The 18,985-nt window shown below is 34.8% G+C and overlaps 1 protein-coding gene across 31 annotated transcripts in view; it reads left to right on the top strand.

Moving 5' to 3' along the window:
* The window catches only part of Nrxn1 (neurexin 1), a 1,158,653-nt gene that overhangs the window by 1,014,120 nt on the left and 125,548 nt on the right, over window positions 1-18,985 (top strand). For 19 of the 31 annotated variants that reach the window (XM_052186611.1, XM_052186609.1, XM_052186607.1 and 16 more), the window contains one exon: window positions 17,892-17,981. The exons of the other annotated variants lie outside the window; for them this stretch is intronic. In XM_052186611.1, the coding sequence (XP_052042571.1) occupies window positions 17,892-17,981 (90 nt within the window). The remainder of the gene's footprint in view (window positions 1-17,891; window positions 17,982-18,985) is intronic. 31 annotated transcript variants of the gene reach the window in all.

The raw sequence follows: 18,985 nt of genomic DNA, 5'->3' as shown, positions 1-18,985 counted from the left end.
CTGTCTTTGTGATCCTGTGATTCTGGAATCCTGTGATTCTGAGATCCTGGGCGTCAGAACTCCTGAGAGTCAAGCTGTCTCTGAGATTTTGAAATCTTGCTGTAACTTGGTGTGACTTGGTGTGAAATCTTGGTGTGAGATCCTGTTTTGTCAGAGCTCCTTAGAGTCAAATGCTCTGGGTGTTGCAGGGGTGGGTGGGGGAGTCAGTATCCTCAGTTTGCTTCAGCCATAGGTGCAAGCTTGAAGGATCCCATTCCTCTTTCTGGGTTTGTTTCCTTGGTTCCTGTGGAGGTCTCAGTTATGGTAGGTGTTGGGAAAAATGTTGTGGCCTCAGCAGTGATATTGAGTGTGTCAGAGTTCCAGTGCTCCTGAGTGTGTCCGATCTCCTGGGATTCAAACTTCCTTTGTGATCCTGTGGTCCTGTGGTCCTGTGATCCAGGCCTTTTCAGAGCACCTGGGAGTTGAGCTTCCTCTGGGTGTTATGGCACTGAATGAGGATCTAGTGTCCAAAGTCCTCTTAGGGCACAGGCTTAGACCAGAAGGATTCCATGCCACTGGCTGAGTGGGGGTTCCTCATCCCTGGAGCCTGGGGGGACCCAGTTACTCCCAGTGTTGGGGTCCAAGTTGGGGCCTCCTCATCTGTAACCCTGGGAGTAGAGTTTCCTCTGTTTTTTTGTGTGACGAGGTTCGGAGCCAGCACCCAAGGTCTGCTCAGGGCACCAAGCTCATTCTTATGAGAATTTAAATACCAGTCATTATTGTTCATTTTTTTAATATGGTAAGAATTAAAAGTAGAGACTTTGTGTTGATAAGATCCCTACCACTGAGATCCATAGCCAGTCTATAACTCTTTACTAATGATACTACTTAGTTTTGAAGGCTATGCTGAGGGACTTTAGAATTATAACATGCTTTATAATAATGCTGTTTCCACAATCTTATTATTCTTTAGCTAGTTGTAAAAGATTAGTTACCATTTCAAACTTGTACCCACTTTTCAACACCAAAATTGCTGTCAGAAGTGCAGACCCTAGTGTACATTGCCCAACAAAAGATCTATGCTGCTTTCCTAAGCAAGATTAAAGTTGAAGTTTTGTAACACTTTAGAGTGAATACTCAGGTCATCACTGCTTGAATTCTGACTCCAGATCAGGTACTAATTATTTTAGCTGCTGCACGCTCTACTCTGTGCTCTAGGTTTTTTTGTTTTGTTTTGTTTTTGGTTTGTTTGTTTGATTTTTTAAATGGACATAATAAAATAACGTATCATTTAAGGGTATTTGAAATTTAATAGTTGTTAGTTTTAAACAATTTGTAACTGGTTAAAGCCAAGTAAATAGCAAAGACATAATAAAACAAAATAGTTTTCCCATCGGTAAGTGAAATAGTTCGGTGCTGTAGATTCTGATGTCTCTAAAAGAGTAAGCACAGCATTGCTGCTCTACTCTTGTTTTGTATTCCTAACTGAGTTATAAATAGTCAACTTTGTCCTGAAAATATTAGATGGAATGATCTAGAAATAAACAACTTACAAGTTTTGCATCCTTCACTATTGTAACATAGTAAAATATCCCCATCTTGCTGTGTCCAGCCTCAGATTTGACTCATCTCTTTCTCCAGCACATCAACACTGGATAACTACCCATGCATTAGAAGTGCACACCGTAGTGTACATTAGGTTCATACAGATTTCAGGACTCAACATTTTGCAGTTGCAGAACTGGTGTTCAAGTGGCCCTTGTTCTTACAAGGATAAGTAATGATGCCCATAATTTGATTGGGATATTTTGTTATAATATCTACATCCATCATTAGTTATTATGGATTAATTTCTTACTGTGCTTAGTATAAAGCAAACTTTGTCGGATGGTAGGAAAATATGTCATCTTATACACTACCTGGGGGATTCTCAATAGTTTCAGGCATCTACTAACAGTTTGGAACACACTGTCTTAGGACAAAAGAAACTACTGTATTTCCATCTCAAAATAAATTTATCATGTCTCAACTCTCAGAATTGGGGACACATACACAAATAAATGCCTTCCAGATCTTCATATTATTACCTCTGACGCCAACAAACATTTAATTGCTGTAGATATTTCATCTTAAAAACATATTCAGAGACACAGTTCTGCAGAAGCTTCACCAGGAAAGATACAATTTTAGTTAAATGGGTATCACAGAAAATACGTTTTTGAAAAATATTTAAATAAAAGAGTTGACATTTAATAATTTAGTTTACCTTAATGGAAGAACAAAATGTGACATGAGTGTTAGAGAATCATTTGGATTTTAATGAATGAGCATTATAGATACAATATAGGCATGCAAGCAGACTATTGTATAGAATTTCTCCACCAGGAGGCTATATATAAGGGATGTCAGAGGCTGAAATTTCATTTGAATTTGGATTGTCTGACAAGTGCACTAGCTGACATGGGCATTATTCTCTAAAAGAGAAAGGTGTTCCTTTCACTACATTATTTGGACTTTCCAGTTCTTATCCTTGACCTATAGCCAGCCAGGCATTTCTGTTTACTACTTCTTCCAATAACACCTAATAATTGAAGACCATAAAACATGATCACTTAAACAGAGGCAGTGCCAAGAAAGTTAAGAAGCATTGCACATGATGAGTCCTGCCTAGCAAGCATACACAGGACCATCAACCTGAAACCTCTGCTTCCTTAAACTCCAGGCCTGACATAACTGAGACTATTACCTGGAGAAGCTAGAAGTAATTTGTTAGTTATTTTATAAGGGTAGGGTTGAGAGGGGTGAGCAGAATGTGTTAATTAGTATAAAACCTTCTATCTCAATTTACAAAAATAGTTATAACCAGATTTGAAATGCTTACTTTTTATGAATAAAATCTTTCCATATATCAATGTGTTTTTAGTTACTTGTAAACGATATGTTTGATTTCTTCTTCTGATAGATGAACTTCATGTATGTTAATTCTTATATCTTTAAAAACTTAAACAATGCAGGTTTATCTTTCTGCTTAAAGGTGTTTTCTCCAATGTTCACTTCATTGTGAAATAAAAAGCATTGTGACAAGATAAGGAATTCGATATGGAGTTAAAACTAGGAACATAGATACCACTCTTCAGTGTAACAAAAGTCTCATGCAAATGCCTATCCATTAATATTATGAATTAACAAACACAGTATTAATATCCATATAATACAGTTAGGTCCTAACATAATCCAAAGTTTCAGATATTGCTTTAAGTCTTCAGTAATGAAGTATTAAGACCTGTGTCCTCATTCTTGTCTTGTTACGTTAAATCTGATAAGGAGCAGGGAAAGAAAGAGAATGCACTCTTATTCTGTTGTAGTTTGAATTATACTTGGTAGGAAGGAAACAAAAATTAGGAAAGTAATTTTACAATTGGAATTCCTTATTCCAATAATAAATATGAAGACTGATTGTAGAATAACACTAACATGATATTCTTCTTTATAAAGTGGCATTTCAAATATTTTTTATGACAGGCCTACTCAGTAGCGTCACAGGATTATAATTACATTGATATTGTTTTGGAATTATGAAGATAGGTCATGAAACTACATATATAATATTTTCCACATCAGGTGCTTTGGATGCTCTGAAGAAGTTGAGTACTTTTTAACTCTTTGATGTTGTGAATTAACTTCCACTTGACTAACTACTCTTGGGTAATGATTGAGGTGAGGGCCATATACCGGGTATAAGTTAAAATGTTGAAAAGCTATCCTTACTGATGAGCACACTTGAATGTTATTCCTAAAAACATGTATTTTTCATATTCCAGATAACTTTGTTTTGGTTTTGTTTTCTTTTACTAGGTTCTAGTTCCACAAATCATTTTGTTCTTCTCTTGACACCCTCAATGTATCAAAATTGTTCTTGTTATCACAACAAAACAAGCAATCACTAATTCCAATAGTGGCCTTTATTTTCCACCATTTTCTCTCTGTTCTGCTATTGTGCTAGTAATTTAATAGAGTTTTTTTTCCTAGAAACTTTTACAATTGCAATAGAAAACCTACACAGTGACTTGTTATATGTATTGTATTTGTTATTTCAGTCACCTACTATATCTTGACTATTGTCTTATTGAACATACTTAAAAGTCAATAAACTGCTAAATAAGAACAAAATGGAAACTGGTGGGTATTGCATACCTCCAATCCCACATGTATACCTATTTTGAAAGCTAAATTTGGAGGATCACTAGTGCAAAGCCATCCTGGGCAAGGTATCAACACTTTCTCAGAAGACCAAACAAAACGAAACAAAAAAAATGTGTGGTGAGTGACCTGTTCATTGAGTGAGTACTTGCCTAACATACATGAGGACCTAGATTAAACCCCTTGTACCACAGGAAACATAATGGGAGTGTGAGTTAGAATATTTCAATGTTTAGTCAAGCCAAAGCAGGAAGGCAAATTGTATGTGTTCATAAATTGAGGTCATGTTCTTTTTGTATCTTGATACCTCATTTGGAAAATAGAAATATTATGAAGGTGAATAGTTTTATCAAATAACTTCCTTCAGGTTCTATGAGCGTCTGCTTTTCTCAGACCTTTCTAAATCTATAGACCCATGAGACAAATACACCCAGAATACTGAATTAATCGTCACATACTTGATGGGAGTGGACCAGATTTTGTCTAAGGTACTCTCATTTTTCAGAGATCATAATCTGATATAATTTATAAAAATAATAATGCCATCAAATATTTATGGCCATGTGAAAGAAACTGTGAAAAACTGCTCCTTCATGCTTTATAAGCATGTATATTATTCTAAAATTTAATGTGATATGATAAATCATGGACAGATTTAGTGGCATGTCCATGAGTATATTACTGTAGTTTTTCTTTAGTAATATCAAACATAATTAAATGCCTTTCCCAATACACTTTAAATATTTAAAAAAATACCACTTAAAGAAAATTATTCTTTTTTATTTTATTTTTATTAGATATATTTTTATTTACAATTTCAAAAGATTTCCCCTTTCATGGCTCCCCACTCCCACTGCCCTATACTTACACTGCTGCATAAAAAGAACTTTTTATTTTTGTCACATAGTGCTAGTTGTGCTATACATATATAATGCATATATAATTTATTTTGACTGTGTAAAATGTTTTAACTGCCAACTATTCTTGATACTAAATTATGTTGTAATCCCTTAGCTTAGTTGTCAAATACAAATTCTTTCTTCAAACATGAGGCAGCATAGAATTTTACTTCAGTTTTGAACGCTAGAAAAATAAAACACTCATGGTCAGATATCATTATAGCAAAACCAGGAACATGCTGTATGACTTTTTTTGCAGGCTAGGTTCCACCCTGCTCCTGGGAGATCACATTTCCTTGTAACAAAAGTAGAATGAAAACCAAGTTGACTGTTATAATTTGGCATGAGTTTCAGTTAATGTCATTAGCATTATATATACTTTTTTCTTCATGTTTGTTTATTTCATCATTCCCACATACCTCTTAAGGAGAATCTTATCTGTTTCTACTCTAAATAAATGATCAATATTACAGATTTTTTATTTTATTATTTCTACACAAACATTGAGTTGCATATCTCTACAAATAATTAGCAGAAAGTCATTGTCAATTTTTATCATAGGATTTGATTCCATATCTATGTCTCACTGTTGAATTACTTCTGCTTTTCACTGCACTGAGGAGAAAAGCAATAACTACTGCAGTTGCTATAGTAATCTGGCTTCCCAAGCAGAAGGATCATATTAGGATTTAGAGTGAACATAAGAAAATATGAGCAAGCCTGGATCAAGAAGAGACTGGGAGAATGAGATTGGTTTGCTATAGTTTGCCTAGCAGAGTTCATTATAGCAAAACCTGTGAAAACAGAAGTTCACGGAAGAGACAAGTACTTAAGGAAGTGCTATCTTCTGATGCCTTTAAATATTAATTTAAAACATTATATATATATATATATATATATATATATATATATATATATATATATATGTGTGTGTGTGTGTGTGTGTGTGTGTACAAAGGAATATATACCTGTGAGTATGTTTATGTGTAACAACAACTAAAGAAGAGACCATAAATTTGAAAGTGAGTGTGTCCATGTAACATGAAAGGACTTGGAGAGAAGAAATTATAGTATAGTCAAATAATTACCCAAAGATATTATAAGAATTGTCATATATTTAAAATAAGGCAGGCTTACAGAAGGGACAAAAAAATCAAACATTTTACTTTTATAATACTTGCAGTTCTTTGGAACAAGCACAATATTTCAAATACAAAATTTGGACAATAGGCTAGAGGGAAAGCATGTCTGAAACTAAGGTGGGAGGTGACACACTAGTGCTAGAAGGACATATGGCCAGGAAGATGTAGTTGGAAAGACACTGGCATTGAATGAAGGGTAGATTTTTCCTGAGGATTAAGGCTCCAGAGGCATCAAAGCAGATGTGAAAGGCAAGACCCTTTCTCTCAATCATCATGCCAAATAAAAGCCCAAAATGCAGTTTGAAACCTGCTTACATAGATAGGCAGGAGTGATTAAATTTGTATAAACTTTAGAAATTAAGAGAGATCTTGTGATGCTCAAGTCTTTTAGTCACTACTGATCAACTGGGACATCCATCAGGGTCATGGTGACTACCAGACTGTTGCAGCTTCTCTGAGCTGTGTACCTGTCAGGGTCTGGTGTTCTTCGCGTTTAGCTACAGCTTTGATGGCAATTCCTTTAGTTTGCCATGAACAGGAAGGGGACACAAAGTGCTTTTTATCTGAAGTAGAGTTTACGTGAGCATGGCGCTGACACTAACACAGGCCTTTGTTTTTTTCATGCATCATGCGAAAGTGTAACATCTTCACAGACTTTTGTCATGTTTTTTGAACTGAAGAACTCAAACAGTACTCATTTTAAGATGACTTTACCATTTAACAACAAAGTGCTATCATGTCTTAATATCTAAAATCAGCAATAAGCTTACAATATGATCTTGAAATAGAATAATTTCTGAATTATTTGATAAATATACCATAACATTGTACCAGAGACTCTGGCTTTTACAGTAGTGTTTACTCTTGAACTGTCTTGTAGGCTGAGTCCTCAAGGTCAAGCTATTGTTAAGGCTGCTTTATTCTGAAGTTTGTTTCTTCTGCTCAAAGCTGGTCTTTCTTCTGTGCATAAACTTCCCTAATGAATCTTTGTGTGTCCAAATATTCTCTTATAAGAATAGTCACTAGATTTGGGCCCTCAAATGAAAGATGTAGCTTATATAGCCTCTTACTTATTTGTTTGATTTAAGAGTCTAGTATGTCCAGGCCATTTATTTAATGTTATATTTTTGTTTTACATGCATGAGTATTTTGCCTGCAATAAGCAACTTGTGTGTTCAGTACCCTAAGAAGTCAAAAGAGGGCATCAGATGTCTTGGGACTAGAATACAGACAGTTGTGATCCAACAAGTAGGTGATGGAGACCAAATTGGGTTGTCTGTAAGAGAAACAGCTGCACTTAGGCGCTGATATCAAAACATCATCTTGTTCTTATATGCTCAGAGCTAAGGCTTCACCAAAGAAATTCCTGAAAACAGTATCTCTTCCACATATAGAAGCAGAATTCACTAAAGAGTTACATGATATCAAAAGTTCATTCCTATGTATGAACTTAATACAGTTTAACAACTTATGTGTTGACTTATAAAAGAGGGAAAAGCATACACACACATGTGAGAGACAGCATGTTTGTGTGTATATGTGTGCATGTGAATAAGTGTTATATGCACATGTATGGACACACATGTATGTGTGTGTGAGTGATTTTATGTGTATATGCATTTGTATGCATTTCTGCATGTTTATGTGAGCCTGTGAGAGTATATGTGTGTATGGTATGTGTGTGCAGTATGGATGTGTGCATGTATGAGTGTGTTTTGTATGTGGGAAAGTATATGAATGTTCATATGTGAGTGTGTGCATATGTGTGTGTGTGTGTGTGTGTGTGTGTGTGTGTGTGTGTGTGTGTGTATTTACAGCTTCAGTTGTCTTCACTCTCAGGCTGTTAGGACATAATTGTAAATTTGCTCTTTTTCCCAATTACTTTTGCTGCAGAGCTCCTCTAGAAATCGAAACCAGTGACCATTTAAGGAGTATTGTTGAAGGGAAATTAAGACAATTATTTTCCTCTGTGCTTATTGCATTGGGGACTATTTGGATCTTTACATAACCTGGCATGGAAAAAAAACAAACCACCTTCATGTTTTTGAGTGTACCCTTGCCAGACTTGATTGGATGGGTACTCTCCTGAGAATGATATCTCCCAGAAATAGCTCACCAAAAGCAATTTCCACCATCATAGGGATTTCAGGAATCCAAAAAATGTGGAATTTTGATAAATTGTGGACAAGTGTCCATAAGCAGTAGTCATTGATTTTGCATTCTTGATCCCTTCATGAGCTCTGCTGTTCTTGTCAGTGTTTTATGTTCTAAAAATATTTAAGGAAAAGAGAAAACCTTTCTCTAATATTGCAGTGCCCATCTCACACCCAGCCTCCTAAGCACCTTTTTTTTCTCGTTTTTATTTTTTTTTATTCAATATAATTTTTATTTACATTTCAAATGATTTCCCCTTTTTAGGCCCCCCCACTCTCCCAAAGTCCCATAAGACCTCTTCCCTCCCCCTGTTCTCCCACCCACCCTTTCCCACTTCCCTGTTCTGGTTTTGCCCTATACTGCTTCACTGAGTCTTTCCAGAACAAGGGGCCACTCCTCCATTCTTCTTGTACCTCATTTGATGTGTGGATTATGTTTTGGGTTTTCCAGTTTTCTAGGCTAATATCCACTTATTAGTGAGTGCATACCATGATTCATCTTTTGAGACTGGGTTACCTCACTTAGTATGATGTTCTCCAACTCCACCCATTTGTCTAAGAATTTCAGGAATTCATTGTTTCTAATGGCTGAATAGTACTCCATTGTGTATATATACCACATTTTTTGCACGCATTCTTCCGTTGAGGGATACCTGGGTTCTTTCCAGCTTCTGGCTATTATAAATAGGGCTGCTATGAACATAGTGGAGCATATATCCTTATTACATGCTGGGGAATCCTCTGGGTCTATGCCCAGGAATGATATAGCAGGATCCTCCAGAAGTGTCGTGCCCAGTTTTCTGAGGAATCGCCAGACTGATTTCCAGAGTGGTTGTACCTGTTTGCAACCTTTTGTTAAGTGGGGACATTCTATATTCTAATCCATTCTTCTAATCTCCTCTTGGAATGATTGTCAGACCCATGGATGTCTGGTAGTCACTGTGTGTGTGTGGGGGGGTGTGGGTGTGTGTGGGTGTGTGTGGTGTGTGTAGTAAGAAAAAAAGACAAGTTTGAAACATCGAAAAGATTAGGGAAATGTAATGGCTAAGTTATAAAGATCCCCACAGATGACAGCTGGAACTCTTCATAAAAATGTCAACATACTATAAAATAGCTTTGAAGAGTGGAAAAGGAGAAGATAAGAAATGATTTGAGAATTTTATTTTGATGATACTAAGATTAATCCACCCCACCCCCACTAAAATCTAAGACTGATGTTTTACTAAGGTGCCCAAAGACTTTATTACCTACATAGGCCCTTGGAGGCCATTTGTGAGAATATCCTGCTCACTGCCCTTGTTTGAAACATAATGGACTGCCTTGCTTTAAGACACATAGTATCTGGTTTCTTTAAAATTTCAGTCTTTCTCTGCCACAGCCTTATGGGATGTGGGCTAAGATTTAAATATGCTATTTGAAGATTTGTCTGAAGCATTAGTAGACAGATTAGAATGCCCTTTTCACACCTCATTGAAGCTCCAACATTTACAGGAAGCAGCTTTTGCCAACATGCTTAGGGGCTGAATGCACCATGCTTCTCACCATCCTGTTTTCTCTTGGGATCTATGTATTCCAGGCTCCTTCCTTTTATGTGACCTCCACTAATTAATGACCTATTTCCCATTGTCCATATAGGCTGTCGAGGGTTTAGCTATTCATAAACCTCAGCAATGAAGGTATCATTGGAGGGAATGCTATGATTTTAATGGATCATTGAGGGGTTATAGACATGAGTAGTAATAAATTCAGCACCCATGTTTTTATTTATATTATGAAAGATATATAAACTTGCCTTTACTCTTAATAAAGCCTAACTGAAATCCATTTCTTGGATCTAGTAGTGAAAAAAAAACCACTTTTTATAAACTATACATTCCTTGACATGGAACATAAGACAAATCATGCCAGGCAATGACACCATCATGCATAACAGCTGCATGCTAGGTGTTCCATGAAGATACACATATATTTACATCTATATACTTACAACTATCTACTTAAAGGCACAGAGAGATGGGGTTCAAAGCCCAGCTATCTTCAATTGATCAATGCCTCTTTGCATCAATTCTGACCAGGTTTGGTACTTAACTTTCAAGAAGGAAATTTTGGAAATGTAAAGGCATTTTTTGATTTGCAGTGTGTGTAATTTTTTTTAGTTAAGATTGAGGCTTCTGTAGATTGTTTCCTTTGAGATCATCCTTGTTCATATCTTTTTTAGGCAGTCATGTTGGTAAAATTCTTGAGGGGAGCTTCTCCACAATTTCTAGGTAACACACTCTCACACCAAACTTCCTGACCCTCAACCTCTGCCTTGGTTACTTTTAGCTTGGTTTGATAAAATAGCAAGACCAAGGCAACTTATAAAAGAGAGCATTTGGTGTGGATATCACAGCTTGAGACAGTGAGTCTATTAACATTGTGGTAAAAACATGGCAGCAGGTAGGCATACTTCTGACACTGGAGAAGTATCTGAGAGCTGACACCTTAATCCTCAAGCATAAGACAGACAGACAGGCAGAGACAGACAAAGGCAGAGAGATGAAAATGGCAGGGATTTTGACACTTCGAAGCCCATCTTCAATTACATACTTCCTCCAGCAAGGTCACACTGCCTAATCCTTCTCAAGCAATTCCACCAACTAGCAATAAGTATTCAAATGTGTGAGCTGATGGGGGTCAGATATTTCGTACCATCACAGAATTCTACATCTTTTCTCCCCATCTTTTCCAATGATTTCTGGACTGGAATTGGATGGTATATATGTCTGCCAGAACCAGAAAACACAAGATTTCAGGTTCTTCACATTTGGCTCAGTTATGGTTTCTTCTAATGGTCTCTTTCTGTTGCAAGGAGAAGTGCCTTTGATGAGGCATACGAATTACACTTATCTGTGGGGATAAGGATGAATAATTAGAATGTAGTCAGGGAGTATGTTGCTTTTATTAAGTGGTGGTTGTACCTTTCTCCTTAAAGACTCATGACTAATTTTTCCTAGGTATTTCACTAAGCTTCTAGGTGTGACTTTCCTTTTAGTAGGTGAGCCTGACGTTCAATTAGAGTGTTGTTAGTTATAGCCAATTAATGAATTCCACTATTGTACCAAAAGGGTTATGATGTCATGAATGTTGTCAGTTGGTAAGAAATTATTTTTGAATACAGTGCTCATTTAGAAAATTTAAAAACACTTTATTTGGCATTATTTTGCCCATTATAAAACTGAAGGGAGCTGGTAACAATATAATTGTCTCCTCTTTATTAATTCAAGATATTTTACATTTAATTATTTATGCATAGCTGAAAAGCATCATCTTTCCTACTGAAATACCATCTACATTCGAATTACAAGGAAAAGAAATAGATTCAAGACCACTGAAAATGATATTAGAACTTTCCAATGATAAGGTTCATTTTTCCCCACTGGAGAACTTGAGAAATCTCAGTGTCACACTCAGCTATACCACAAAATATATGCAAAGGCATTCTCTTCTTTCTTTCTCAAAAAAACTAAACAAACTGAATATTCAGAAAAGCTGGAGAAAATTGTTGTGGGAGAGGTGGAAAGTTCATCTATGCTGCACTCTCTGCTTATTTAGAAATCAGAACTGGGAAAAGCAATGTCTTAGAGAATATATTTATATTAAGTTCTTATTGGGGTGCATAAGTTTAGATGTTATGACAACATGGTTTAGAAAGTGTGTAAGCATCTCATATCTATAAAATAATAAAATGTCATTCATAAGGTAATATGGGCTGCCTTCTATTTCCTTTGCTTCAATCAGTAATATGTGTAATGGTGACCTTTCTATTGCTGCAGCTGTTAAATCATTTTTATATCTTAAATGCTCCACAGCTAGCACAAAGTACCTCTTCAGCGTGTACTACAACAATCAGGGTAGGGTTTGTATTTGGTTATCTGCTTTTCCCTGCGGCTTTCAATTACCGCTGGTAGTTTTTGATATGATATCCTGCCTGTTTACATTGGGAAACAAATATCATATGAAAGATAAGGGAAGACATTATTCCATACAGGTAGTAAGAAAATGCACAAAGCTGGTTTTATTTGTAATTAATCTGATACGACAATATCTGAAAAAATGCTTTGTTCATAGATAGTAGGAAGAAGTTATTCTATAGATTTGTGTATATAATGAAACTAGATATCTCAATTGTGATCTATAGGAAAGAGGGATATGAAGGAGAAATTTCTAATGCCAGTTAGGCAAACACTATTTATATTTTTTTTTCTCTAAAGCACCATTGAACCCTGTGGGCTTCTGTGCCCGTATCACAACCATTTCACATAAAATAATATTTAACAGGCTGCAGAAGTGCCCTGGTTTGCTGTCTCACAGATGAAGCTGGAATGACATTTGAAGCACTAGTTATGAACAGAGTATTGCCTGCTTGTTAGTGTCTGCTCTGTGCTCTAAGTGGGCAGACCGACACAGACCTCAGGATGTAGCAGTGCATTAAGACACTGCATCTAACTTACAGATGATGTTTGTGTGTTTTTATAAGGAAGCAGTTTAAGCAAAGATAAAATATTTATAAATATAATATTTATAAACCATTGACATTTTAGATAGTATTCTAGCAAATATTTTTCTTTCTATATGTTATCTTTAAAATCTTGCAATTTGTATCACATGTTTACTTTGTGTTTACAATTGTATACCCTACTTATTTATGGAAATGACATAAATATTTAATTAGTCATATTAATTACATTAGATATCACATATTATTGGAAGTATATTTATTTACGAATTTTTGGTCAGTTGAAGCTGTTGTAAAGGTAAAGAAAGTTATCAGTTCTAAACCTTCTTCATTATTAGCACATGTCTACCTGATTAGTCACTGACATGTAGGATGTGCTACTGTGACAACACTTTGTATTTAGCACATCTTCTCTTTTCTATTCCATTACTCTCCCTGAATTTTTGGAGTTTGCATAGTTCATAGTATGAGCTCATGGCACACCATGTCTTGTACAGAGAGCTGAATTATCCCTGCTTATTTTGTCCATTATGTTACCATATGTATGTGTTCCTACAGTGAGATTCCTGTGATACATTCATGATTCAGAACATCCAGAGTTACACCTGTGCTCATGAATAAACTTTGCAGATAGCTAAGCTCACATATATCCAGATATCCAAAACAAAAACCAAACAAACAAACAAAGAAACAAAGAACAAAAACACCAAGGTTTATTTATAGAAAATAAAGAAAAAAGAACATGGTCTTTTGGAGAAATGACGTAATCAAGAAAGGATACAACATAGTTTGCTTTATCTAGAAAGGATAGTGTACTTTGGCTTATTAAGCAACATGATAAAATAATTTAAGGAATCGGGGAAAATAACTGATAAAAGAATAAAATGAAGAAGAAAGGAGCAAACATGAAGCTCAAGTACAGTGATTTCTAATGTGTTTTAATGTCCTGTCCCTCCTCTCATCAGCCAGTGCAGTGCAGGTGTTTTGACTCACAGCTTAGATCCTCTCTCCTTCCTACTTATCTATAGAGTAGGTTTCTATGAAAAATAAAGCAAAACAGTAAATTTCATAGATAGCTGTAACTGTTGCGTGTTTTCCAGGTTAGATATGAAAACAAGGAATGCTGGGAGCATTTGATGTCCCAAGTGGTTATGCATGGCAGGGTTTCATTATCAAAGGAAGACATTTAAATTCTGCTCCTTGTGGGGTTTTCAGCTGTAAATGTCTTGATTTCTTTGCACCTTATGCTTCTGCATACTAATGTGTAAAGTGGAAATGGTTCTAATAGCTTTTCTGTGCATCCATGAAGATTTGTGGCAGATTTCAGGTCTCATATACCAAGAAGGATAATCTCACTCCAGAGTTTATGGACAGATACTTTATACACCAGACCATGGCATTCTTTATTATATGAGAAAGTGCTTTAGGAAGAAACCAAGCTTTCATGACTCAGGAACCCTGCCTCCATCTATAACTGTGCCATGGAATTGCTTTGTACTTATATACAACTAATTATCCATGATAACACACATATCACACCATCTGTTTAAATCTCAGTTTTTCAAACTTTTGAATACAAATTTCTATTGGTCTATGATCATTGTCAGCATTGACTAAAGGAATCTGTTTATGTCAATAGAACAATTCAAAAAGCATAAAATCTATTCAATATATTATTTTCTGGTCTCTTAATAGTCATCTACAGGACAGCGAAGCAGGAGGGGGTTGATTGGGGACCAGAGGGAGGGGAGATGGCTTATCGGACTTTGGAGGAGGGGACCAGGAAAGGGGAAATCATTTGAAATGTAAATAAAGAATATATCTAATTTAAAAGAAGAGACATCAAAAAAAGCTTATTTTTCAGAACATATAAAATTCAGTTGTAAGTTTAGGGAATCATTTTATTCTGTTGTTAGATGAGGACAGGATATCTTTAGATTCTGGCGGGATTTGTTTGAGTCAAATGAGGACTTGTAAGTCTAGAAAATAATCCAAGTTCCTGAATACTGTCATCATGCAATCCGTAATTTTCTGCCTAATGTTTTAGAGACCAAATGTGCTTCCTTTTCTTTTAGTTAGTGAAAAGTCATCAGTGTTCTTTATAAACCAAAATATATTTATTGATAAACGTTGGAAGTAAGTAGCTCTTGAAGTGACTATATGGAATTTCATTTACAAAATGTAATCATTAAAATTAATTTTTGAAAAAGAAAGTCTCAGCAAATATGCAGATGCAGGTACAGAATAGATACACACACATATATGCACACACACACACACACACACACACACACACACACACACATATATATATATATATATATATATATATATATATATATATATATATATATTCAGACTTTCTCCTTTTTCATATATGTATAGTTAAATAGTTAATTAGATTGGCATTAGAAATTCTCTCTGACCAAATCAGTCATTAGCTCTTCAGGCAATTAAAGAAATGAAAAACTCAAGTGGTATTACTTCTCAGTCAACATGTATTTTTGCATAACACTAGGACACACCAGAGACTAGATATTGGATAAAGAATAAAATATTTTATTTCAGGCCTTTATTTTCCTATTCTTATTTCAATGTCAATTAAATAAGAATGGACTAATAAATGCTAACCCATGTATAGAATTTGTTAGCATTAGCATCTACTTTATGAGTCATGTGTGTGTGTGTGTGTGTGTGTGTGTATGTGTGTGTGTGTGTTTGTATTTGAGTGTTATGCTGGAATATAGGATCAGGCACATGCTGACAGGCACTGTACAACTGAGCTACACCACCAACCCTGCTTTATGATTCTTGAATGACAAATGCTACTACATTAACAGGCAATACATACTTTCAGTAGATTTAGCTTATACCTAGAAATTCTATAGACCATAAAGCCCAGAAGGAAGAACAGAGAGATTTAGAAGAATTGAAGGAAACGTCACACAGCTCAGATGAGACAAACAAGAGATGATCATGAGATTGAGCAGAGACAAAGCAATGGGAATAGTAACAGACTTGACAGTACACAGATACGTCATTAAAGTGTGAAGATTTTGTCCTAATGGCAAAGGTTAAGTTTTCTCATGGTGTGATTAACTAGTGAGTCAGTTGGATTTATTGCAGAGAGATGCATGAGGCTGTTAAGGACAGTCCTAGTAACTAGGTGGTTTGGGATAATGTCTGAGGACATATGGATTATCTAGGACAATGGATAATCTCTACCATAAAGAAACATGGAATCATTAATTTGTGAGGGAAGTTATGCACTGAAGACTGCAATGAATATAGGCTAATAAAGAGTCCACATAGAAAAGAATATATGTTTGAAAAAACTATTTTGTAGTTACCTTTGCAATTTAGTCATGTAAAACCACAATCATTACACAATTTCACATTAACAATTGCATTGCACTGCAACAGGAAATATTAAGATTTTGCTTATTTCTAAAATATACATATATGCAGGCACATAAAGAAGAACACAAACTGAGCACTTAAAGTTGGAAGTTTTGCTCTATTATATAATTTTTAAAAAGATTATTAGTATATCAAGAATACATTTACATTGTGAAAATAACTTTACAACATTTACATGATTACATTATCCAAATACAGCCCAGTGTTTTCATTAAATATACATTTAGTTCAACTTTGTTTACATTTTAAGTTGTATATAAATTTGTGAAATATTTTGGATCATAGACATTTGAATGATACATTGATGTTCTAATCATCTTTCTTCCTGTGCATGTGAGGTACATTAGGATAAGCTTATTATGGTAAGTATAATACACCACAACATTAGCATAAAACATGAAAGCCCCTTATAAATAATTATAATTCTGAGGGAAGGACATATCTATTTTCTTCACTAGCAAAATACTTCAGGCTTTTCTATATAGGTTAACAATGTAATTTAAAGATTTTTTAACAATTAATTTTCACTCAAGCTCTTGACCAAATGTCTCAGCTCCAAATTCTATTCCACATAATTTTCATAAAATAAAACAAACCTTGTCTTTCAATACACAGTACTGAGAACTGACAGTAGGCTAGACTAAGTACTTTTGAGATCAAGAAAAACATCTATTTGCAAGCTTGATTCAAGGTCAATATGAACAGGGTTTGTAACAATGTTTTCTATTGAGAGAAGCAAGACTTGCATTTAGTTCAGATATGTGGCTAAGAGCCATTGTTTACAACTTCATTTGTACATTAAGCTCTTACACTTAAGAAAAGAGAAGAACTTAATAGTGAGTAGGCATTTGTGTACACAAAGACTTAAATATAATTTTTTTCTAAAGCTATATTCTTGCTTCAGTGTGCTAAGCTTTAAATGAAACTGAAGGACATTCATATAAAAGTCACTTTTGTCAAAGCCTTTCCTAACTCAGATGTACTCTCTTATGATGTACCAGTGATTGACAAACAGACTTTGATGGAATGCACAAGAACTGTTTGGACTTTGTGGTTTTCTTAAATGAAATGAATAAGCAAATATGTTGTCTTAATAGGAAATAAAGTATGCTAGGCCTATTTGAGCTGCTTCAGTGTGTCAAAGATGGTGTTAAGTTTGGTGTTCATAAATTACTAATCTGGAATAAGAGGTTGAATGTATTTTGAAAACTTAAACCTGTTGTAGCTGAACATGTTTAACTAGATAATAAGAAACATCAAAAAGGCCAAACCCTGAGGTCAAGGGTCATTTTTTTTTTTTTGTAAAGCTATTATATGCTGTTTAAATTGGTTGTTCGGGTCTGTCTATAACATAAGTATAATAACCTAGCTCAAATGCAGATTTCTAATTTTCAATTAACATAGGAATAATTTTGTTTGCTAAAATAAAATAAATGAATGAATGACAAGTCTGAAACATGAAATGTTCTAGGTAGAACTTTTTAAAATTCCAAATTTCAAAAAATCATGTGGCAACTGTATAGCTCAAGCTTTAAGTATTAACTTTTAACCTTTGACCTTACAGATTTTAACCAATGAAATGTCTCTTTAAACTTTAAAGGAAACAATGATAACGAGCGCCTGGCGATTGCTAGACAGCGAATTCCATATCGACTTGGTCGAGTAGTTGATGAATGGCTACTCGACAAAGGTAAAAACATTGATTAAAACTTCAAATAAAAAATAATTTGAACATAACCAAGTAGTACTTCATTGTAACACTAATAAACATAAAAAATAAATTTCCGTAAAACTAAATTAAAAACAAATTTAAAACAGTAAAATGTAGATAGCGATATTTGCGTACCTTGTATAATAATTTTATACATTTTTAGAAGTACCAACGGTTTAATAATCTTACCCAGTTAACTTAAGGTTAAAGGGACTGTTAAATATAATCCACTAACTCAATCTATGAAGGTACTCAGAGCAAGCATTAACCAAAAATGATAAATCATTTATAGAGTATATCCATGGTCCAACCTCTAAATTATTAACTAAAATATGTGTAGTTCGGATATCTTTATCACGGTCCTGAAAAAAATATTTGTTTAAACTCTAGGAATCTTAAATAGTGGGCAATATGGATTGCCAATCAAAATGAAGTCCCTTTAACGTTTGCAAGCTTCTGAGAACATTTGGGAACAACCCCTAATTAAAACTGAACTTAAAGTCGTGTGCATGCTTTATGAGCAGAGGGAACCCTGCTCATCCTGGAGTCTCCATCTGATGATAATGGTACTGTTGCTAAGATTGTTTGATGGAAATGTGCCATGATCTCTCCATTGGTTTGTGTTTCATTCCTGAAGCCGCTTTTTACATTTGAAGCTATTTCTTTTTCATTTTATTTTATTCTGTTTTGATAGACTTGCTGAAAGCCAATCAGAAAAATATTTTTGAAACATTTTTTGTCTCTGACAAGCTCAGTGTAAACCATTCATTTCCTTTCAGTGTGATTGCCGGAAAACTAAAATAATTGAAGCAAAAATGGATTATTACCTTCCAAAATATAAACATTTCTAAAGAATAGCATGCAGAGTTGTATGGGCATTATGTGAATTATGAGATTTTTGCAATAAAATTTAAAATTAGACAATAGCTCCTACATGTTAGTTTATTTCAGAGGTTATTTTAGGATAACAAATATTTGAAATA

Source organism: Apodemus sylvaticus, chromosome 6 (assembly GCF_947179515.1).
Source record: "Apodemus sylvaticus chromosome 6, mApoSyl1.1, whole genome shotgun sequence".
In the NCBI taxonomy this organism is placed as follows: Eukaryota; Metazoa; Chordata; class Mammalia; order Rodentia; family Muridae; genus Apodemus; species Apodemus sylvaticus.
Note: the sequence above shows the minus strand (reverse complement) of the source record. Positions and strands in the feature narration are given on the sequence as shown.